The 21240-nt window shown below is 44.0% G+C and overlaps 1 protein-coding gene across 1 annotated transcript in view; it reads right to left on the reverse strand.

The window, feature by feature from the left end:
- LOC307013657 (protein TMEPAI-like) overlaps window positions 1-21240 on the reverse strand; it is a 60793-nt gene that overhangs the window by 18451 nt on the left and 21102 nt on the right. Inside the window, exon 2 of the mRNA XM_079641133.1 lies at window positions 5353-5507. Within this exon, the coding sequence (XP_079497259.1) occupies window positions 5353-5507 (155 nt within the window). The remainder of the gene's footprint in view (window positions 1-5352; window positions 5508-21240) is intronic.

Here is a 21240-nt window from a genome sequence, read left to right on the forward strand (position 1 = left end):
TTACAGCCTCACCTACTGATTTCAATAAGAAATCGTTCATAAGAAACGTAACATGGGAGAAAATGTTTCTAGAAGATACGTAGAAAATAAACGTATTTAAGATACGTTCATAAGAAACGTAACGTGGGAGAAAATATGTTTCCAGAAGATATATAGAAAATAAACGTATTTGAGATACGTTCATAACGAACGTCACGTGGGAGAAAATACGTTTCAAGCTAAACGTAATTGAGAATGCAGTTTAGTTCTGTGGGAACGTAATTTTTAGGAGACAGGGTTGCAACAGGAGATTACGGTGTAGTATCCGGCTTCCTCTACCCTTCCCTTGCTCCGGCAGAACTTCATAGATGGGCATGTCTTTCCCCAGCTGACGGATGACTTTGTGGATACAATCTTCCCAGTGGCTCCGCAGTTGACCAGTTCCCCCTCTGGGTGTCAGATTCCTGACGAGGACACGATCACCCTTGTGTAGTACAGAACTCCTTACTTTGCTGTCGTAGTTTCTCTTGCTCCTCTCAGCACATTTCTTTGCATTTTCTGCTGTGATCTCATATGCCTCTTGCATCTGTTGTTTCCATTTCCTCATATACTCTTGATGGTCTGCATTTCCTGTCTCAGGGGTCAAGCCAAACAATAAGTCAACAGGCTGTCTTGGTGACCTCCCAAACAGGAGATAGAATGGGGAGAAGCCTGTCGCATCACAGCGAGTGCTGTTGTATGCATAAATGAGCTTAGGCAGTGACTCTTTCCAATTTGACTTCTGCCTTTCAGGAAGGGTCTTTAGCATCTGCAGCAGCCTTCTGTTGAACCTTTCAACTTGACCATTCCCTTCCGGGTGGTAGGGTGTGGTTCTTGAGCCCATCACTCCACAGTTTTTTTTTCAGCTGTGCAAATAATTGATTTTCAAATTCACCTCCCTGATCGTGGTGGATTCTCCGAGGAAATTCAAACTTCAGTTCATAATCATTGAACACCTTATCTGCCACTGTCTTGGCGGATTTTGACATTGTGGCGTAGGCTTGTGCAAAGCGTAATGATCGACTATTACCAAGATGTATTCATATCCACCCTTACATTTATCTAAATTCAGAAAGTCAATTGATGCCAATTAGAATGGCTGTGTGGTGACAATGGAGGTGAGAGGAGCTCTTGTCTCTCTGTAGGGCTTCTTCTGTTTGAGGCAAGCACAGCTCTGAGACACGTAGTGCTCTATTTCCTGCTGCATATGTGGCCAGAAGAAACCGTCTCGAGCAAGTGATGTTGTGCGTTCCCCACCTTGATGCCCCATTTAATCATGGAGTTTTCTCAGAACAGTTTTTTTGTACTTTTCTGGTAGGACCAGTTGTGTCCTGAAAGCAGTCTTTCTGTGAAGTATGCCATCTTCATCAAGGCTGAGTTTTTCCAAGTCGCGGAGTAAGCATTTACTCTGAGCATTGAATGATTTCAGCTCTTGTCCTGCAGGTCTCTTACCTACCGGCCGTTATACAGAGAAATGAAGGACTAATTTCTCTGTATAACGGCTTAGGCCCAGAAATGTATTTTTTTTCCACAGCTTCAGTCTTTCAGCGATATACTTACCGTAATTTTCGGACTATAAGCCGCGCCTTTTTCCCTATTTTTCGACGCTGCGGCTTATATAACGGTGCGGCTAATCTATGGATTTTTACAGCTAACACCAGCCAACACCTTTAACTCTATGGGCTCTATGGCCGGTCCGCGGACCCCCACCTTTAAGCGGCGGGTTCCAGCAGGAAAAGCTGGAGGTCGGAAAAGAGTGAGACAGGTAGCGCGCAAAAGTAAAAGTGGAACCGAGAGTGGTATGCCGCTGCTGAGGCTTATATTCAGGTGCGGCTTATAGTCCGAAAATTACGGTAGTTGCAGGTTCTCGATGCAGCCAATGTCATCATCTGTTTGTGAAAAGGAGGAAGACTCCTCTCTCAACATCTGGTGGACTTTCTCTTGCTCTAGCTCACTAAGGTGGCTCAGCTTCACAGGCGGATCCCATACATCATTAGCAGCTTGGTTCTCTTCAACTCTGATGTGATTAATCGTGCTTGGTGCTTGGTGCAGGGCGAGACCCCTCTAGTATTGAGGCTGGGTACACTGCCTGAATTTGCTGGACAGTTCCAATCACAATTCTACCTGCCAACACTATTTCATGGTCCGTAGGGTTCTGCAAACTCACAATTATGGATGGTTTGGTGCCTTTTCTCACCTTTACGAGCGTGTCGCAGAATTCGAGCCCTTCTGCCCAGCGGGGGTTCACATCCAGCTCAAACACTAGCGTTATATCATCTTATGGTGACTGCATCTGCACCTTGCACTGCACTTGGACAGATGTATGTTTTGGTATGCTGATCCTCTGTTTCTTTGTCTTGACAACATATTCATCTGTTTGTTCAGCACTGATCTGTTTCACAAAGGCTTTTGCTTGAGTTGGCTCCAGGTCAGGGAATACTGTCATACTGCATCACCCAGCTGTTCACTGTCAGTAGTGTTTGACTGTTTCAGCTTGCTGCCTATGATGAGCTCAATGACATTGGAGCCTATTATTGGTCGAACAAGCTTGTTACCTCTCATTACCAGTGTGGGGACAGCAACTTCTAAAAAAGGTGCATTCTCTGGAGCTAATTTAAAGGTGACTTCCACCCAACCTGCATATGGCATGTTCTCCCCATTTGCTGCCACTATGTCAAGTGTGTCTGCCGTATCCAAAATCTCAGAAATGTCTCTTAGTCTCATGTCAGGTAAGTGTACTTCTTTCCACATCTCATCAATAATTGTGACCTGGGAGCCTGAGTCCCATAAGGCTTGAACCAATTTACCTTGGATGTAGCAGTCGATCAGGTATTTCTTTCCAACTAAGGGAACCATTTTAGTCTGTTTTTCTCTTTTAGGGGCGGAGTTCATGGTCATGCAATGGGACGGGCACAATTTTCTCGGTGCACAGCCCAGTCATCCACTTGACATAGTTTAGAACAGTAAAGTACATATTTACATGAGGCACATTGTTTAAATGTAACTTGTTGCCCTTTTTCCCACAATGTGTGCATTGTTGAGACATTACTGTGTCAGTGGTCACTCCCTGTCCCGTGTGAGCGACCCTTACCCGTTTAACGGATCATATCCAACTTGTCTCTGCCCTGGAGCTCGACAGCCATCAAGAAAGTGTTCGCTGCTGCCACATCTATAACAGTGCGTGCAGTAGTGTTCAGTTCCATGCTGTTGACAGCCAAAACATCTCCTCATACGCCCAAGGTTTGGTGGTGGAACGCTGTGCTGTGTGTCAAAGCTCAGATGATATTGTGCATTTTCTTCTCTGTGTCCCGGACCAGGAGTGAACCAATGTCCCTGTGGCAGTCCCTGCCTCTGCTGGCCTTGGAATTGCTGAACTGATGTGGGATCTGGCCCTTGTGCTTTTGGCTGTTGCTGTATAGACTCTCTGATTTGAGACACTTCTGCTCTAAGATCTTTCAGTAGAGCCATCTCAGATCTTATCTCTTTAAGCTGGGAGAGTACCATAGGAGGGATTGTATCTATGTTTTTCTGAGCACAATGTATCATGATGTCTGAGCATCATTGGACTGAGCTGCATGTATCATGACAGGGCGTTGTTGTTTTACTCTGCGTCTCTTGCTCACAGACGAGATCACTCACTTGGAGATCACGTTTTACATTATCCAGGGTTCCTGCAGGTTTCGCCAACTCAAATTAAGACCTTTTTAAGACCACTTTGAATAGAATTTAAGACCTATTTCACTGCAAGAAAGTATGAAGGAAAATTGCTATGGAAGAAGAAATATGTCCAATAATTACTTACAAAGTAAATGTATTCATGTTCAACATAAGAACAATGACTGAACATAACAGCATAACAGTACAGAACTGTGTTAGCCAAAAAGTGTGTGAGTGTGTGTCTCTGTGTGCTTGTGTGTGTGTTCGGGCTGTGCAATTAATTGTATTTTAACCGCAACTACGATTTTGGCCTGCCACAATTACAAAAACAACATAATCGAAAAAAACAATTATTTAGCTTGGCTAGGTTGTGACAGTGACAACATATTTAATCTAATTAATTTGAGTCTAATTTATATTTATTTATCATATTTATATATGTTTAGTAGCTTGTGGAAGTGCGCTCCAAAATATTTGTTGATCTTGTTTATTGGCATTTATCATTTTGATATTATTTATTTAAATATATCATTTATTTAATACATTTTTGTATTGCTTTTTCAGTTGAATTATACGTTCAGGGTAATCAACAGTTAAAAAGATAATGTTCAAATTATTATTTGTTTTAAAGTTCAATAAATGGATGTTTTCAAAGTCAATGAATAATCGTATTTAATAATCGTGATATCAATTATTGACCAAAAATAATCGTGATTATGATTTTTGCCGTATGTGTGTGTCAGAATGTTGGCGTGTCAGCATCGGGGCAGAACCTCCGCTGTCTCGTATTTAATAATCGTGATATCAATTATTGACCAAAAATAATCGTGATTATGATTTTTGCCGTGTGTGTGTGTGTGTGTGTGTGTGTGTGTGTGTGTGTGTGTGTGTGTTGTGTGTGTGTGTGTGTGTGTGTGTGTGTGTGTGTGTGTGTGTGTAATTCTTTATTTGTGAAGAGGGACGAACATAGCTCACCAGTTTGTCTGTGTTGAACCCCTAATTTGGGGAAAATATCAGACAAGGAAACAGAGACGTTTTTAGCTTGCTAAAGGTGGGCAGATCTGCGGACGGAACACTCTGGGGGGTCAAACGGCTCTGTGTGTACGCCCTATATGCCATAGCCCCGCCTCTCCCGCGTCACATTGCTGATGTGTTTCGCCAACAAGAACAGCAGCAGGAGCACACGCTCGCCTCGGGGAGGGAGAAATAGAGGCCGCCGAAACAGCCAGAGCCCTGCCTCTCCCCACCTCTGCAGCTCATCCCCGCGTCACCACTGAATCCACCACGGAGAATAAACAGAAGGGCAACCAGGCAACAATGACAACCATTCTCGGGGGGTCTTATTCGCTGCTTTTTGGGTATTTTGTGGCGGAATTACAGCGCCACTTACAGGCCCGGCATATGTACTACAGCGTCTCCAGCGGGTTGAGCGGTCTCGTGTGAACGGACACGTTTCATGAGGTGATACCGTGTGGATGGAAGACTTTTTTGATATCAAATTCGGTTCTTTATCCGTTTCGTCTCTGTGTAGATGCATTGTGTCATTTAGTCACTTGTTGTTTTTAAGGAATGTGAAAGCTTTAGATGTTCACCAGTGGGGTATTTACTGACGTATTTCCTATCTCGTAGTCTTGTATGGACCACAGACCCTCTGTGGGCAGCTGGGGGTGGACTGACCTGCTGCAGGGCTTGCTCGTGCCTCCGGGCCTGGCTCTGCCTCGTGATGAAGGACCAGGTGGAGAGCTTGTAGTGGTTGAGCAGACAGATGATCACCACCACCATCACTGTCATCACCACGATGATGATGACGATCTGAACAAACTCCAGTTCAGCTGCACACACACACAGAAGGGGAAAGGGGGGTCAAACATATATAAACAGAAGAAGGTTCAAAATAACTTCAAACCATTAAAAACAACACATAAATGTACATAGACGCTGGATATACTAACATTGCATGGATGCTGGATATGCTAACGCTATAACCAACCTATTTGGGAATAAATATATACATTTAGTTTACTTGTTTATGACACTTGAGTTTGTTTTACAGGGGCAATGCCCTCTTGCTTTACTTGTATCCCCAATTTCTAACTGGGAATGTTGCTATAGGACGTGGTAGAAGACTATTGAAAAAGTTTTATTTGTAAAACTATTAATACCCAGCAGTAAATGACGACTGAAAGAGACGCATTATTCACACGATGTACTAATCTGTTCAAGTTGGAGTTTTACATTAGAATACTATGCATTTTTCTCTAAGCAATGTTTGCTTTTCTACTTTTTTCTAGATTAGAATAGTGGCATAATTCAATATTTCCCAAAAAGCTTAAAAATATTCTTGGAAACCAAAACTGTGTAAAGTCCATCAGCTAATGGAAATCTTGTGATTCAATTCAATTGAAGGGCTTGATTGTCATATGCACAATAGCCACAGCAAAGACGTTTGCAATGAAAATCGAAAGATCCCATGCTCCTCCGAGATGCAAGATACAGTATACTTAAGAAATCAAAATCAAAAATACATAAAATAGTGCAACCAAAAATCCCAAAACATAATACTGCAAACAGCAATTCTTTTGGAGAGGTATGAAACAATGAAACATTGACCTGAAGGTGTTTATAGCAGAGTCCCTGACTTAGCACTACTCTGACAGTTACACCTTCACCAGAAGAGGGCAGCACAGGGCAAACTCCTGTGTGAGTGAGCACTCCACAAAGAACATATTCAAAACAGAGGAGAGATGAGTGTGGACTCTGTCCCAGGACCTTTCTCATTCCACTAATTTCCCCTCCTTGATTCCTCGAATCCTCTGTCCTCCGGTAGTGACCCGGAAATGGGAAACACACACGATGATCAGGGCACGGTGGTTGCTGCCTTACAGTCACGTCTGTCTCTTGTTCATTGTTTCGTCCTTTTTTCTTTCTCCTCCCACTCTTTGAACCCTTCCTCGCCTCCCGTCGCCCTATCCATCTTTCTACTAGCTCTCCCCCTCTTCCTTCTGAGCAACAACCCTCTTTCTGTAGTCTGCCAGCTGTTTCTGCCTTCATCAGTCTTTTTCTTGCATTCCTTCCTTACCCACTGTCATTCCTTCTCTGTGTTCCTTATTATCCATTGTCTCCCACTTTCAGTTTCTCTCTTCCTCTGGCATCCCTCCTTCCTCTGTGTCCCTGTCTGCAGTCCAACATGCTTTTTGCTCTGAGCAGAAGTCTTGACCTTGTCTGGTGTTGGCACCCAGTCTGACCTCTGACTCACATCTTACTCACTGCTGAACACTCACACACGTGTGTGTGTGTGTGTGTGTGTGTGTGTGTGTGTGTGTGTGTGTGTGTGTGTGTGTGTGTGTGTGTGTGTGTGTGTGTGTGTGTGTGTGTGTGTGTGTGTGTGTGTGTGTGTGTAAGAACAATGACACAATGTAGACTCAGCTATTTGAGCTACAATCCCTCCATTCTGGTGGAAGGATCCTCCACAAATCTCCACGGAGTTTACCACCCACTATCCGTTTTTGAAACAGCAGGGGAGGGAACAGGTTATGACAAGAAAACTGCATGTGAAATTACAAAGACAAAAATAAAAACTGACAGATTCGATTACCTCCGTAAAAAAATACCTTCATAATTCAAAAGTAAATAACACATGGATTTGAACAGACAACTGATAAGTGCAGGAAACACAGAAAAAGTTAAAGCAGGGACCAGCCCAGTCCAGTAAATCCTCTCCCAGTGTTCCCTGCCTCTGTAATCCTCCCCGGCTTATTCATCAGCATTAGGGTGGGTTCATGTGGAGCCTGAGCTGAAATGTAAACCCACCCAAACCTGCCTCTGCCCACACCACAGCCGCCACAGGGGAAGGGTGGGGTAAGACTGAGAGGAAGAAGGCCAACTAACACAAACCACAGGGAGGCGTAAAAAAACGCTGCGAAGAATGAAACCTAAGCCAGTAAAACCAACCGACGTTAACCACACAAGAGCGGAGGAATGAGGTGCAAAACAACACCGGCAGACACGCTCAACGACTTTTCTTTTGCAAGACGAAGGACAATGAGAGAAGTGTTAAACCAATAACTGAAACCCACCTTATTAATGAATGTATAATAATAATAATACATTACATTTATAAAGCGCTTTTTCTGGTGCTCAAAGCGCTTACAAGCAAGTAAAACAAAATAACAACAAAAGTAGAAAGTGCTAAGCTAGGAGGAATATAGGTATAAGGTATAATTGAGGTATAAGTATAATTGAAGCCACAGCAACAACAAAGTATGCTCCCCCAGACATTGGGAAAGAGTTGTAAAGCTATTCGTCACAATATACTTAACGTGGGACTGAAGGGATACAATGCTGAAAGTGAAGACGAAGAACCTAACAGCACTAAATGCCCATCTGGCAATATCCTCACACACACACATAATAGGAAAGAAGTGTGGAATGTTCTGGAAAGAAGCAGCAAGTAGTGTAGTAGCTAGTAGAGCCATGTTCCTCCAACGTGAGGGAGAGAGGCTGAGGTAAAGTTACATTCCAGGAACCAGGCTTCTGAAAAGCTCTTACACATGGTTTTCTTCTGGTCTGGTCCCTATAGCATTGGTTCCCCAACTCTGGTGAACCCTTAGAGCCAAGCAAAGCCTACTCATGACCCTGTAAAGAGTCCTGGTTCAGGTCTGTTAGCCCAGCTAGCACAGATCAAGTGGGAAGGTGTTACAGTTTTCAATGGAAACCCTGCTGCTGACCACTGAACTGCACTGAGACCGCCTGAACAGGTGTCCTCTTGCAGGTGGACTCTCCTGCGGAGGGTTTGAGGTGGGATAGCAAACAAACCAATCACAGGATTTTAGAATAGTAGATGTGATTTTATCATGATTTCAAATGTTAAACTATCTACAAATCCATCTTCTGATCATAAAATATGAAGAGGAGCTGGTTCTTTAGTTGATCTGTAAAATGCCATGTACACAGACTATTGATGCAAATCATTATACTGGCGCTGGTACTTTCCGTGGTATCTGGACCAAAGACTGGCGGAAAGACTGACATCCTGAGAGCCATTCTGCTCGCTACGTTGCTAAGCTTACTGTCTTCTTTGGGAGCTTGAGCCACAACCAGCCCAGGCCTGTTCGCTCACCACAGCCGCAACAGGGAGGGGACGGGGGGAGGATTTCATTCAGAGAACAGCATTCTGGGAAACCAAGTCAACCAGGCCCCTGTGTAAGCCTACCTTATACAGTAAATACCACAAACGCTGCCTTCTGCTGTTGTGAGAGCCACACAAACCAGACAGCGGCTTAAAACTGCCGTCTGAAGTACAGCCGGGCTGTTTTTACAGTTCAAGCTAAAGAAAAGAAAAGCTACTAGCCTCTGCTCAGAAAATGAGGGAGGAAGGAAGCAAGAATGGGTGGAATGAACCTGAGGTGGCTCCAGAACACAGTGTACAGCTCTGACTCTCACACAGGCCACAGATCAGTGTGCCTGCAGTCTGCATTACCAGCACCAGCCTGATGTTATTACAACAGTAATCCACTTGTCTAAACAATATGAGCCCGGCGTCTGCAGCACCCTTATTCCTTCAGCAGGATGAATCATTGCAGCCAGCTGTCCCATCGCTCTGCTGGGGAGAGGCCACTGAGTGTGTTTCATCATGTGAACGTGACCGTCCACACAGCACCATAACACCACTTTCAGATGTCTGTACAGACATAGGTTACAAGTTTGCATGAACTTTCTAAAAAGCAGTGTTGCCAGAAGATTTGGATTTTCTAGATTTGGGTTTTCTGCCCAAGTAAATTACTTTTTATCGATTGGATGGATGCATATTGTGCTACCCCAATAAAATTAGGCTAAATATCACTGAATTGGCTCTTTCCTCTCCTTAACGTAGCTAAATAATTCACTCTGTATTGGCTGACATGTGTTGTTCCCAATACTTTCTCTTAACTGTAGCCATGTTCACAGCTAGACAGATAATCTTCTCCCTTATTTAGCTATAGTGCAATAGTAAAAGTACAGAACCAACATAATAGTATTGTTGTTAGAGGCTGGGTATAATCTATTATATCAAAGTTACGTTGATATAATACTTACGTTTTGAGACCAGTAAGAAACAGTTTTTCATACCTTTGAGGAACGCTTATACTGTATGTATTTTTTGTCTATCAAGCATTTTGGTCAGTACTGAAATATTCTGAAGTTTGATACCTAGCCTTACCCAACCCAAACAGCAGGAGTGTGTACCAATGTCCACCGACAAAAGCCAAACATTCAAAGAGAGAGGACACAGCATATACAGTGCACACAAAGTGACCCAATAATGGACATTTGACCTTTGTGTGTGTGAGTGAGAGGCCAATGTGAGGTCATACAGTTCAGTGGACCCCAGTGAAAAGAAGCTGTCAGACCCAGCAGTCACAGCACACACTGTCTGAGGACATACAGTTGCAAGAAAAAGTGAACCCTTTGGAACTACCTGGATTTCTGCATAAATTGTTCATAAAATGTGTTCTGATCTTCATCTAAGTCACAACAATAGACAAACACAGTCTGCTTAAGCTAAAACCACACAAACAATTATATGTTTTTATGTTTTTATTGAACACACCATGTAAACATTCACAGTGCAGGGTGGAAAAAGTATGTGAACCCTTGGATTTAATAACTGGTTGACCTCATGGCAGCAATAACCTCAACCAAACGTTTCCTATAGTTGCATATCAGACCTGCACAACGGTCAGGAGGAATTTTGGACCATTCCTCTTTACAAAACTGTTTCAGTTCAGCAATATTCTTGGGATGTCTGGTGTGAATCGCTCTCTTGAGGTCATGCCACAGCATCTCAATTGGGTTGAGGTCAGGACTCTGACTGGGCCACTCCAGAAGGCGTATTTTCTTCTGTTGAAGCCATTCTGTTGTTCATTTACTTCTGTGCTTTGGGTCGTTGTCCTGTTGCATCACCCATCTTCTGTTGAGCTTCAATTGGTGGACAGATGGCCTTAAGTTGTCCAGCAAAATGTCTTGATAAACTTGAGAATTCATTTTTCCGTCGATGATGGCAATCTGTCCAGGCCCTGAGGCAGCAAAGCAGACCCAAACCATGATCATGACCATGATCCACCATACTTCACAGTTGGGATGAGGTTTTGATGTTGGTGTGCTGTGCCTTTTTTTCTCCACACATAGCGTTGTGTGTTCCTTCCAAACAACTCAACTTTGGTTTCATCTGTCCGCAGAATATTTTGCCAGTAGTGCTGTGGAACATCCAGGTGCTCTTTTGAAAACTTCAAACGTGCAGCAATGTTTTTTCTGGACAGCAGTGGCTTCCTCCATTTTATGACCAACTTATGCAGAAATCCAGGTAATTCCAAAGGGTTCACATACTTTTTCTTGCAACTGTATACTATGTCAGGAATTGATCATAATAATACACGCCTGTCTGGTAGTTTTGCTTTTACTTTTCCAGGTATTGAGATATCGAGAACTGGAATTTTGTTGCAGACATATTTCAGTGGAAGAACATTCAATCTGTATTTATTACAAATAAAGTATCACACTCTCCTAGTCTACTGTTCCTTGCTAGCTTAGCAACAGCATGTTCTAGTGCACAGTCCACATTACCTTGGACAGACTCACACAGCCAAGTCATTCCTACGGCAACAAGAAATAGTTAATGCTGGGAGAAACTCACTTCTGCGAATGATGAGGGAGTACAGGCTTTCTCTGCTTGGCCCTATAAAAAAAATCAGGCTAATGACTATCCATAGAGACTACTTGACCTCAGCCAGGCCCTCTAACATTGTTATTGCTCAATATACTTAACATTTGAACTCAGATGACCTTAGACGGTTCTGTGAGAAAACCAGGCCTGTCTGGTTTAGTTTGCTCAAAGGAGCAAAGCATGTCCAAAACCACCACAATGTATTCCATGGTTCAGGTTTGAGAGTGGATGTATGCTGACAGTGGAGCGTGAGCGTGCAGGGAACGGCTCGCTAGATGCTTGCTGATTCAGAGTGGGATAGTTGCTCCCACCAGCAGGGGAAATGCCTTTCATCTCAGACTAGAGACCCTGAGCTTCAGCTGTTAGGAATCCTATCTTGCAGCCAAGCAGCACACAGAGCTACAGCAGCAGCTTATGGAATTGCTGCAGCGACGGCCATAAGTAAAAACAGAGCCTGACAGGGAGCTGCTGTGGTACAGGACAGTAGGACACTGACAGGACACTGACAGGACACTGAGATGACAGGGAGCATTTGCACGTCTCCCCACACTTAAATGTTAGGCAAAACATGAAGGCAGCACTGTGTTTTTTACCTAGCTAAACTGAGCTCCAGATACCCTCCAATAGGTGACCCTTAACAGGCTCTAACCGTTTCCTGCTGCAATGCTCAGCGACCTCTCAGTCAGTAAAAATGTGCCTTCCCACAGTGACACCTGGCAATCACAACTGCACCTTACTTGGTAATGGAGCTGGTCCTACATGACTGGGTGAGGAAGTATGGCTCCTTAAGTAACAGTACACATGACAGTTATATCAGTAACGTGACAGAACAATGGCCTCTCTTCTATCTGCGCATCCTCCTGCGACCCAGAGAGCTCCTGCACTGCGCCACACACACACACACACACACACACACACACACACACACACACACACACACACACACACACACACACACACACACACACACACACACACACACACACACACACACACACACACACACACACACACACACACACACACACACACACACACACACACACACACACACACACACACACACACACACACACACACACACACACACACACACACACACACACACACACGTTGCTATGGTAACCCTTGGGCACGGTGCCGTGAAAAACAAGGCCCGAAACTGCTGGGGCGCCATTGCAGGGGTTGACACACACACACGGAAGAGAAGATGAAGGGACAGAGAGAGAGAGCAAGAGAGAGACAGAGAGACAGACACACACCTCTATCTCCCCTGGGAGGTGTGCACTGCAACGTCTAGACGGCCGCATTAGCCTGGCAGCTAGTCTCTCGTAACCCCAGTGTGTGTGTGTGTGTGTGTGTGTGTGTGTGTGTGTGTGTGTGATGTAGTGGATATTAACCTAGTTATAGCATCCTTACCACAGTCCCTCCATGGAAATAAATGAACTAGTTTAGCGTGTGTGTGTGTCTGTCTGTTTCCTGCTACTCAGGGCAACAACAATAGAACAAACAATTACAGCTCTGTCTCTCCTCTCTCCTGCCTCTCTTTTCTCTCCATCCATCTCCCCCTTCTTCTCTGGCTCACACAGCAGACAGCCTGTCTGTGTTTCCCAGCAGAGACTAAATGGGGTTTAAAAGCAGGACTCACACAGGATGGCTACTTCCAACCTGGCCAATAACAGTGTTCTCGTCTGAGTCTTGAAGCAGAGGAACACTGTGTGCACAACAGGTCTAGTACAGCATGTCAAGATGAAAGAGGACGCAGGCCTGTAACAATGCAATGGTGCATTTATTTTCTGTTCCTAATAGTTAGACTAACCTAGGGTCTGGTTACATCTGCTCGTAGCTCTTTTCAAGAATCCAAAGTTTATTGTCATAACATATACACAACGGTGTAGTTATGTAATGTATGAAAAACGTAGATCTCTGGTTCCTCAACAGTGTAGAACTCTTGGACATTCTGTGATGTCTTCCCAGTATTTAGCGATCCAAATGTAACACACACACACACACACACGGTCTGTAGTCTCTTTAAGGTGTACATTATCAGAGCCAGAAAGACAGGATAGTGTCTAGACACCCCCCCTCCCTCCCCCCCTGCCTAAAGCAAGACTGTCTACACTCTCTCTGCGTGATTGAACCAGAGCCCAGGGTCAGTAATGTCAGGGTTAAAGAGTGTGTGTGTGTGTGTGTGTGTGTGTGTGTGTGTGTGTGTGTGTGTGTGTGTGTGTGTGTGTGTGTGCACATGTTGCGGTCTTTCAGGCACTGACGGCCCTGCCATGTTCTACTCTGAGGTCATAAAGGTAATAAATCATTTGTTATGCACTGACATTTTTATATTTCCGTTAAAAGAGATGGCTACATTGTATTAACTGATAATACTAACTCTTGGTTGGGTTGGCAGGCACATGTCCTACAGACCATAATAACCTGTGGGTTACTAGTGTTGTTTAACCTGCTTTATAAAAATGATCCTGCTGTCCTTATTTTGGTTCAGGTCAACATCACAGGAGGCAGCAAAAGGTCAAGTCATGCTGAGGTCTTAGCTGAACAAAACAAGGGAGATACGTGATAACAAAGGAAAAATAAATAAAAAAGGAGTAACACAGAGCTGATGGATGAAAAAAGGAGAAGGAAAGAAAATAAGGCTGAGGTTGAAAAAATAGATACCGGACACAGGGAGGAACAGAGATAAGACGGGGGAGGACAGAGGGGGGGGGAGTCAGGAGAGGGGGAGGTAGAGGATCGTTGCGGGGAGAGCGTGGTTAAGGAAGACAGATGTTACAGGGAGACAAACTACAAAGCCTATCATATCTGAGACTGAACAAGAAAAGGGTGGAAAATAAGCAAACAAAAGAGAGAGGAAATGAGAGGCCTTCTGTCTGTCTGCATTCTGCCTGCACATGTTCATTTGATAGCACAGACAACTATCTTCAACCACCACACACCTCACCAAGAGGCCATTTCCCCAAGCAACTCTAAAGTAGGGTTTCAACAGCAGTCAAGTTGTGGACCCCTCCCAGACGGATGCTCATACGTAATGTGACACATCTTGAGCACTGTATAAAATGCTGAAAACTAGGTATTAACCCTATAGGTGATTATTGAAATGTTTAAAGTTTTCAGTTTGCTTTTTTACATTTGAATCATCATCATTTCAAATAATAAAGAAATTCCTCCGCAGATTGGCGGATAATGAAAATAATGGTTGTCATAGTTTGAGTTGTATGCAGTAGAATTTACATTTCTTCGTTAAACTAACCTAAGAGACATATCAAACTTTCTGGGAGAGTTTACCCTTCTTATGATTAATGAAAACATTTACATTTTCCCTTTTCACACCTCATCAGAAACTCATTCAGAGGAGCACATAAAACCTCTAACATATCCAATGAAAACATTAGGACAAAAAGCAGTGGAGACAAACAGCCTCCTCCTCTGGTGTTTGTAATAACTCACTTTAATCCCTTCCTGCTAATCATAACTGGTTTCCATTTTGGAAAGAACTGCTCCTCAGCAGCATATGCTTGCGTGGCATTTTATTCTGCTGTGACTCAGTGCTGTAGAGGCTGTCACTTCAACATGGACCGTGTCCTTCTCTCTATGTTTCTCTTTCATTATGTCTCCTCCTCTCACTCTCCTTCACTCTCTATTTATCCTTCTGATTTTTAATCCCTCCATGCTTTTCCTTTCATGATGTATTGCTCTCCTTTCTTCTCCAAATGTCAACCTCCACCTCTTATTCTCTACTATACCAATGTACTCTAGTCATGTCTGCCTCCCTATCTCTTGTCCCACCTCTTTCTGTCCCCTACCTTCCCTCCCACTCCCTCGGATTCTCACATTATGGGCTGTCGAAATACCTTCCACATGCACGCGCATTGTGCAATCCAACACAGCAAACCCCCTCCCCATGAAGTAATGCCTGGCAGGCAGGGTTACACAGGAAAGAGAGATGGAGACCGAGAGAACCAAAAAGAAAGACAGAGAAAGTGTATCAGTGATAAAGGATGCAGCAGAGAGGGGGGCGACGTCAGGGGACCATTTTGTACATGAAGAGAAATTGGCAAGATAAAGGGAAGTGCGTGCGGGAAAAAAAGTCCTATCAAAAAAACTTTTTTCATCCCTGGAACACTTGGCCGTGACTGCGGGCTGAACTTCAGAGCGGTGCTGAGCAACAGCTGCGGAACACAGAAGAAACTGCAAAAAAAGAAAAGAAGCTGCAGAAGAAGAAGAAGAAGCAGGCAGGCGGAGTGCGGAAGGGGGGGCATCTTTCTCAAAGATGGTGGTAGTGTTTTAGAGATGACCAGGATGTTTTAGGCTTGCTGAGAGAGGGAAGGAAGTAAAAAATAGACCTGGGGCAGCGGGGGGGGGGGGGGGGAGGGGTTCAAACAGAGGGGAAGATAGTTAAATGTGGAGAGAAGCTGGTGTCCTAACGATAAAGAAGTGCTCAGTCCTCTGGCAGGAGCAGACTCCATTACTCTGCACTCTGCTTCAGCAACAATCTCATCCTGTCATTACAATTATCACATCCTTTCACTAATATCTTACAGTTAATCCCTCCCTTTGCCGTTAGTGAGCACTAACAAAGTTGGAGTAGTTACTTTAAAAGTAATACAAAATACTAACTTCAGATCTCCTTCCCTCTCGTTGTTTCCCTCTCTGCCTATTTCTTTCCTCCCCTTTTATATACCTTATTGCCTTCTCTCACACACTTTTCCACCCACACCGATTTCTTCCATCCTTTTCTTTTCTCCGTCTCTCAGTAGAAAAAGCACTTGGGGAGTTCAGCTGACGGTGAATACTGCAGAATAAAAAGCAGCTTCTGACTCTACGAGGTATAACTCTTTTGGGTGACGGAGTGTAACCATGGATATTGACAACTAAGCAACACCCACGCAAACTTTATACCTTTTTAGTAATCTATTTAGTAGTGTGTGTGCTTACTCTTTCTTTTTAGAGGGCAGAAGTTGTGTAAAAGAACAGATCTTTTAAAGAAGGATTACAACATATTGAGGCTGATTCACTGACATGCAGTCTGTGTGTGCTTCTGCAGACAAAAAACAGCTGAGAGGGTATGTCTGTCTGTTTAGGACACACACACACACACACACACACACACACACACACACACACACACACACACACACACACACACACACAAATAATAAACACATGTTAGGAAAAGCCACACATTTTGAGATGGGTGGTTTTTATTTAAAAACGCAGGGGGGTAAAAATGACCACCTTGGCGCTTTTAGTGTTAATTGAAGGAAATGGAACTCTCCAACAAATACTCACACACAAAGAGAAGCCAGTAATCATGGGAAGAAAAGAGATACGAGGAACCATAAGCTCTTCCCATTAAAAGTCCTGTCTCATGAAAATAGAATGGCTGTAAATGAGCAGCAGGTGCCCCTTCACTGCTGGGGGACTACGGGTTTATGGAGGAATCATTATGAACTGCAAATGCACAGAATGTTTGACTGCTTTGAAGGATTAAGAATTGAGTTATTGAATGATGTGGCTGATTTTTGGTGGGACCCTCTCATGGAGCTTCACCTGGTGCAGACCTGGGTGCAGCTCATCCGGGGCTATTGTGTGTTAGTGTTGGGACGGCACTGGGCAGGGCCAAGCCGGATGCTGTGACTATGACCAATATTAATAATTCACATGCAGGATCTCCATGCCCTAATCATCATTAGCAACGCTAGCCACGAGCCACGTTAGCTTCCAGCAGAACGCAGAGCATGAAGATCACAAAGGGAAGACAGGTGAAGAGCGTGCCATCCATGTGATCATCTCGATTTAAACTAAAAAGACCTCCTATATATAGTAAGAAAGGCTCTGTGTGGTGTAAAGTACTTTCAGCTAGCCTACATGATGCATTTATTTCTTCAGATTTCCCTGTCCGTTTAGCTATCTATACATCATTTTAATAATAGGATCCATTTTAAATATTGTACTATACATTTGCTGAGTTTTTGTATTTAAAATGCTTTGACATCCATAGCTCCAGTAAAGTATTAAAGAGACTAAACAGTCTAAATACATTAGAGCATAAGGATTGTGCTGCAGTATATCTTTTGGCACTCAACACCAAGCCCATCATACTGAAGAAGCACGAAGAACAAATATATATGTCATGGACAAGTCTCTTCAGGTTTTTAGAAAACATTAATCAAATAATAGTAAACGGAGTGTGGGAGTTCAGGGTGCAACAGTGCAGATGAGTGATGAGTTTAATAATCTTTTTTGGAAAACAATGGAGCTCTATGGCACATAAATAACAACAAAATAAATAATCAGATTACTGATGAAACAACCTAATTCCAAAATGCGCTCGAAAGCAAACCACTCTGTAGTCTCGCTCAATGTTGCGATCTCATCTGATTTGTTACATGCTAGGCAAAGTCAAACTACAGTTTCTCTTGAGAGAAAGCGGGGCATTGCAGATAACGTATAGCCCATATTGCGAAAAACTCAGAGTGCTTTCACCACAGCAAACATGGTTCCAACACCGAGGTGGCAGTCTGCAATAGACGGAGAGAAGCTGTCAGTATGGGGAGCCAAACGTTCTCCGTTTACCATGCTGACTCATTCATGTCGCCTGATGACTTAGTTAACCAATGCCAATCCTAAACACCTTGCATACATCTGGGCCTGCCAGAGTCTGCAGAGAGGAAGAGGAAGAGGAAGAGGAGGAGGAGGAGAGGAGAGAAGGGGAGAGGAGCGAAGGAGATGATGTGTTATGGTTGGGGGGTTGGGAGTCAGAGGCAGACCAGACATCTCCCCCTGACCCCCTGTCTGAGTCTGTGCGTGTGCGTGTGCGTGTGCGTGTGCGTGTGCGTGTGGGTGTGTGTGTGTGTCCTCTCCCCAGCCAGACAATAGAGCAGGCCCTGTGCCTGATTGGGGTCAGCTGGTGGGTGCCGAGGGAAGGGGGGGGCAGGTTTGGAGGGTAGGTATCAGACACCGCTGTCTGACTCGTGTGTCTGGATGAGAAGAGAGAGGGACTCAAATCAGAGAGCGCTGTGAGGAGGAGAGGAGGAAGAGGAGAGGAGGAAGAGGATCTGATGCCCACACACTTCCTTTACTACTTGACTCCAGGCTTGGAGGTTAAACTGGGTTAAAATGTAAAAAGATTATAAAATACCGCGCGGACAGCACTTGCTCACTGCACAATGTTCCAAAACCTATTGTTCGTATCAACAGTGGTACTAAATGATATTAAATCACATAAACTGTGGTAGAAGATGATGGCCCCTATATGCAGGGTCTGAAGAAGTAGAATATATTTAACCTTAGTACAAAGGAGCAATTTAAGAGCCTTGCATTCACAATCCCACAAAGAAAAAGAAAAACAATTATTGCCATCGAAAAATAGCTAAAGTACCAAAAGTAATAACATTTGTTATGTAGTCCAGGTTACACAAATTTATATATATATATTCATAAACTGCTGCTGGGTGATTTCACCTTTAGTTCATCCAGCTGCTCGGCGATCTTACTCCTGCTCTCTTTCCCTGTGCGTAGTGTAATCCTTCCAATTTCCTGTGGTATGGTCGGACGCAGAGCACAGCCAGGCTGGATTTGGCCCCCTTTGAGAAGATAGTGCTGGGGGGATGAGGGGTCCAGCACTGGTAGTGAGGATGTGAGGCTACAGGTAAGATGGGAGTTTAGGTATAAGGCATGTTAAGTTTGGATAACACACTTCCTGTAAGGTGGAAACATGTGCAAACACAACAGCAGGAAAAGTTGACTGGAAAGTTTGAAAGTCTGCATTAAAAAAGAAGGCTATATCAAAGTAAGTGATACATACAACACAACCAAATGAGATTGATTGACTCATCTCCAGTATGAGGTCACTTTGTAGCAAAATAGTGGATTCATATTCTGCATCAGGGTTCTGCAGTAGCTTCTTCTATGTTGCTACCAGGCCCGCCCCTTCATACACGCAGATCACGCAGACTGCGTGGGGTGTCGCCTTGCGGAGGGGGCCTCGTCATATGCCCAAATGCGGCGCAATTCACCTTATGCGCAAATGCGGCACCAAGCTGCTTCCTTATTAATTGACGCTTAAATTCCAGTTACACAGGTGTTAGCATTTTACCACTTCCAGTTCCCTCGTCTCAGAGCCAATGGGATTTCTCCATAGGATTTTGGAAAATAGCTGGAAATAAGGTCTGTGGTTGAGACACATTGAAGAGACGGATCACATTTTGTTCTACTACATTAAATACATCAGCAGTGAACCCATTGGTGATTCTTGAAGAGTTTACGTGTCTGGAAAACGATGGTTGTTAACAAGTGGCGGAATAGGACTACAGAAGTTGTGGAGGACGTTGTACGTCATTACACCGAACACGTAAACACTCCTCTAAGTTTATTTGCCCTGTTCTGCTTGAAAGCAAGTACCTGCGCTCTTGCAAACTGTTAAAACAAATGCTTCAACTTGTACAATTTAGAATCTGTATTTTTGAATATGGATCTTAAGTTGGCGTGACGTTGAAGCCATGCGACCCTGCTGTACTCAACTGTAGTTCGTTTATAGCATAACGTTAGCATTTTGCTTCTGGCAATTAGATTTACGATTAGAACATTTGAAAAGTAGGGTAGACATGTGGAGATTATCCGGCACAACAAAACGTGCATTCATCAAACAGGTTCGTTTGACACAGACCTTATTTCCAGCTATTTTCCAAAATCCTATGGAGAAATCCCATTGCTTTTTTGTCGAGGAAACCCATGCGCAGTTTATTTCCGGGTCAGCCTACAAAAACACGTCATCCCTGCACCACTCTATATCCACGTATAAATAAGGAAAAAATCATTTTAAGCACTGACAAACTTCAGACCTGCTTTGGTGATAAAATGCTTTTTGGGTTAATTTAGAGTAGACCACTGACCACCAACTGGCGGCCCGCGGGCCACATCCGGCCCGCCAGACATTCTCATCCGGCCCGCACGACAGGGGTGACTGTGGCGTTGGCGGAGTGGTTACTGCGTTCGCCCCCCACCCATTATTTGTTTTACAACGCCTCGTGAGTAAGTTGCAGTACCAGAGTCCAACAGAGCAGCTGCGAGTCAGTAGGCTGTGTACTGCGAAACCTTCCCTGCATTGAAGAAGAATTGATCCTTCGTTGTAAAGAGTCTGGTTAATGCACTCCTCACTACAGCAATAGCCCCGCTGCAACAGAGTCCAACAGAGAGGCAGGAGCTGCGGGACAGTAGCCTAGAAGCAGGGTTGGGTTGTCACGGAATACGGGGTTGTAAACGAGTAATCTGATTACAGTTACTTTCGTAAACCTGAAGTGAATACATTTTGGAATACTTATTGGAATTATTGGTGGAAAAGTTTCCTCACAAAATGTAATATTCATTACCGGCAGAACTGTGTGCACACTGCACGGCGCTGCAGCATGTCTGTGAGGCCCCGCCCCCGCACGCAGATGAGAGAGAGAGATCTCTTTTAAAATACATTGAAAGTTAGAAACGGAGATGGTTTCGTTAAAATGTGCAAGATAACGTTTATGTAGCATTTCTTTATTGTCAAAATTATGACATTTCATAATGGGATCATTCTGTGATTCTCCAGAACATGCACGTTGCGTGCATGGCTTCCTTCTGCAGGTAACAGGGAGACTGTCTCGTTCAGGATCCGAAAAAAAATGTAAATATTTTTGCACACTTATTCCTAGTGTGCCACTGGTTACGGTGCCGCGTGCCAATGGTTGCCGACCCCTGTTCTACACTGACATAGCATTACACTGCTGTGACATCCCTCCCTTCTTAACTGCACGCCTCTAGACTTTTCCCTTTTTTTGCCAGACACTGACTGTGATATCAGTTGAGACACTTCATCA

Source organism: Notothenia rossii (genome assembly GCF_949606895.1).
Source record: "Notothenia rossii genome assembly, chromosome: 7".
Lineage (NCBI taxonomy): Eukaryota > Metazoa > Chordata > Actinopteri > Perciformes > Nototheniidae > Notothenia > Notothenia rossii.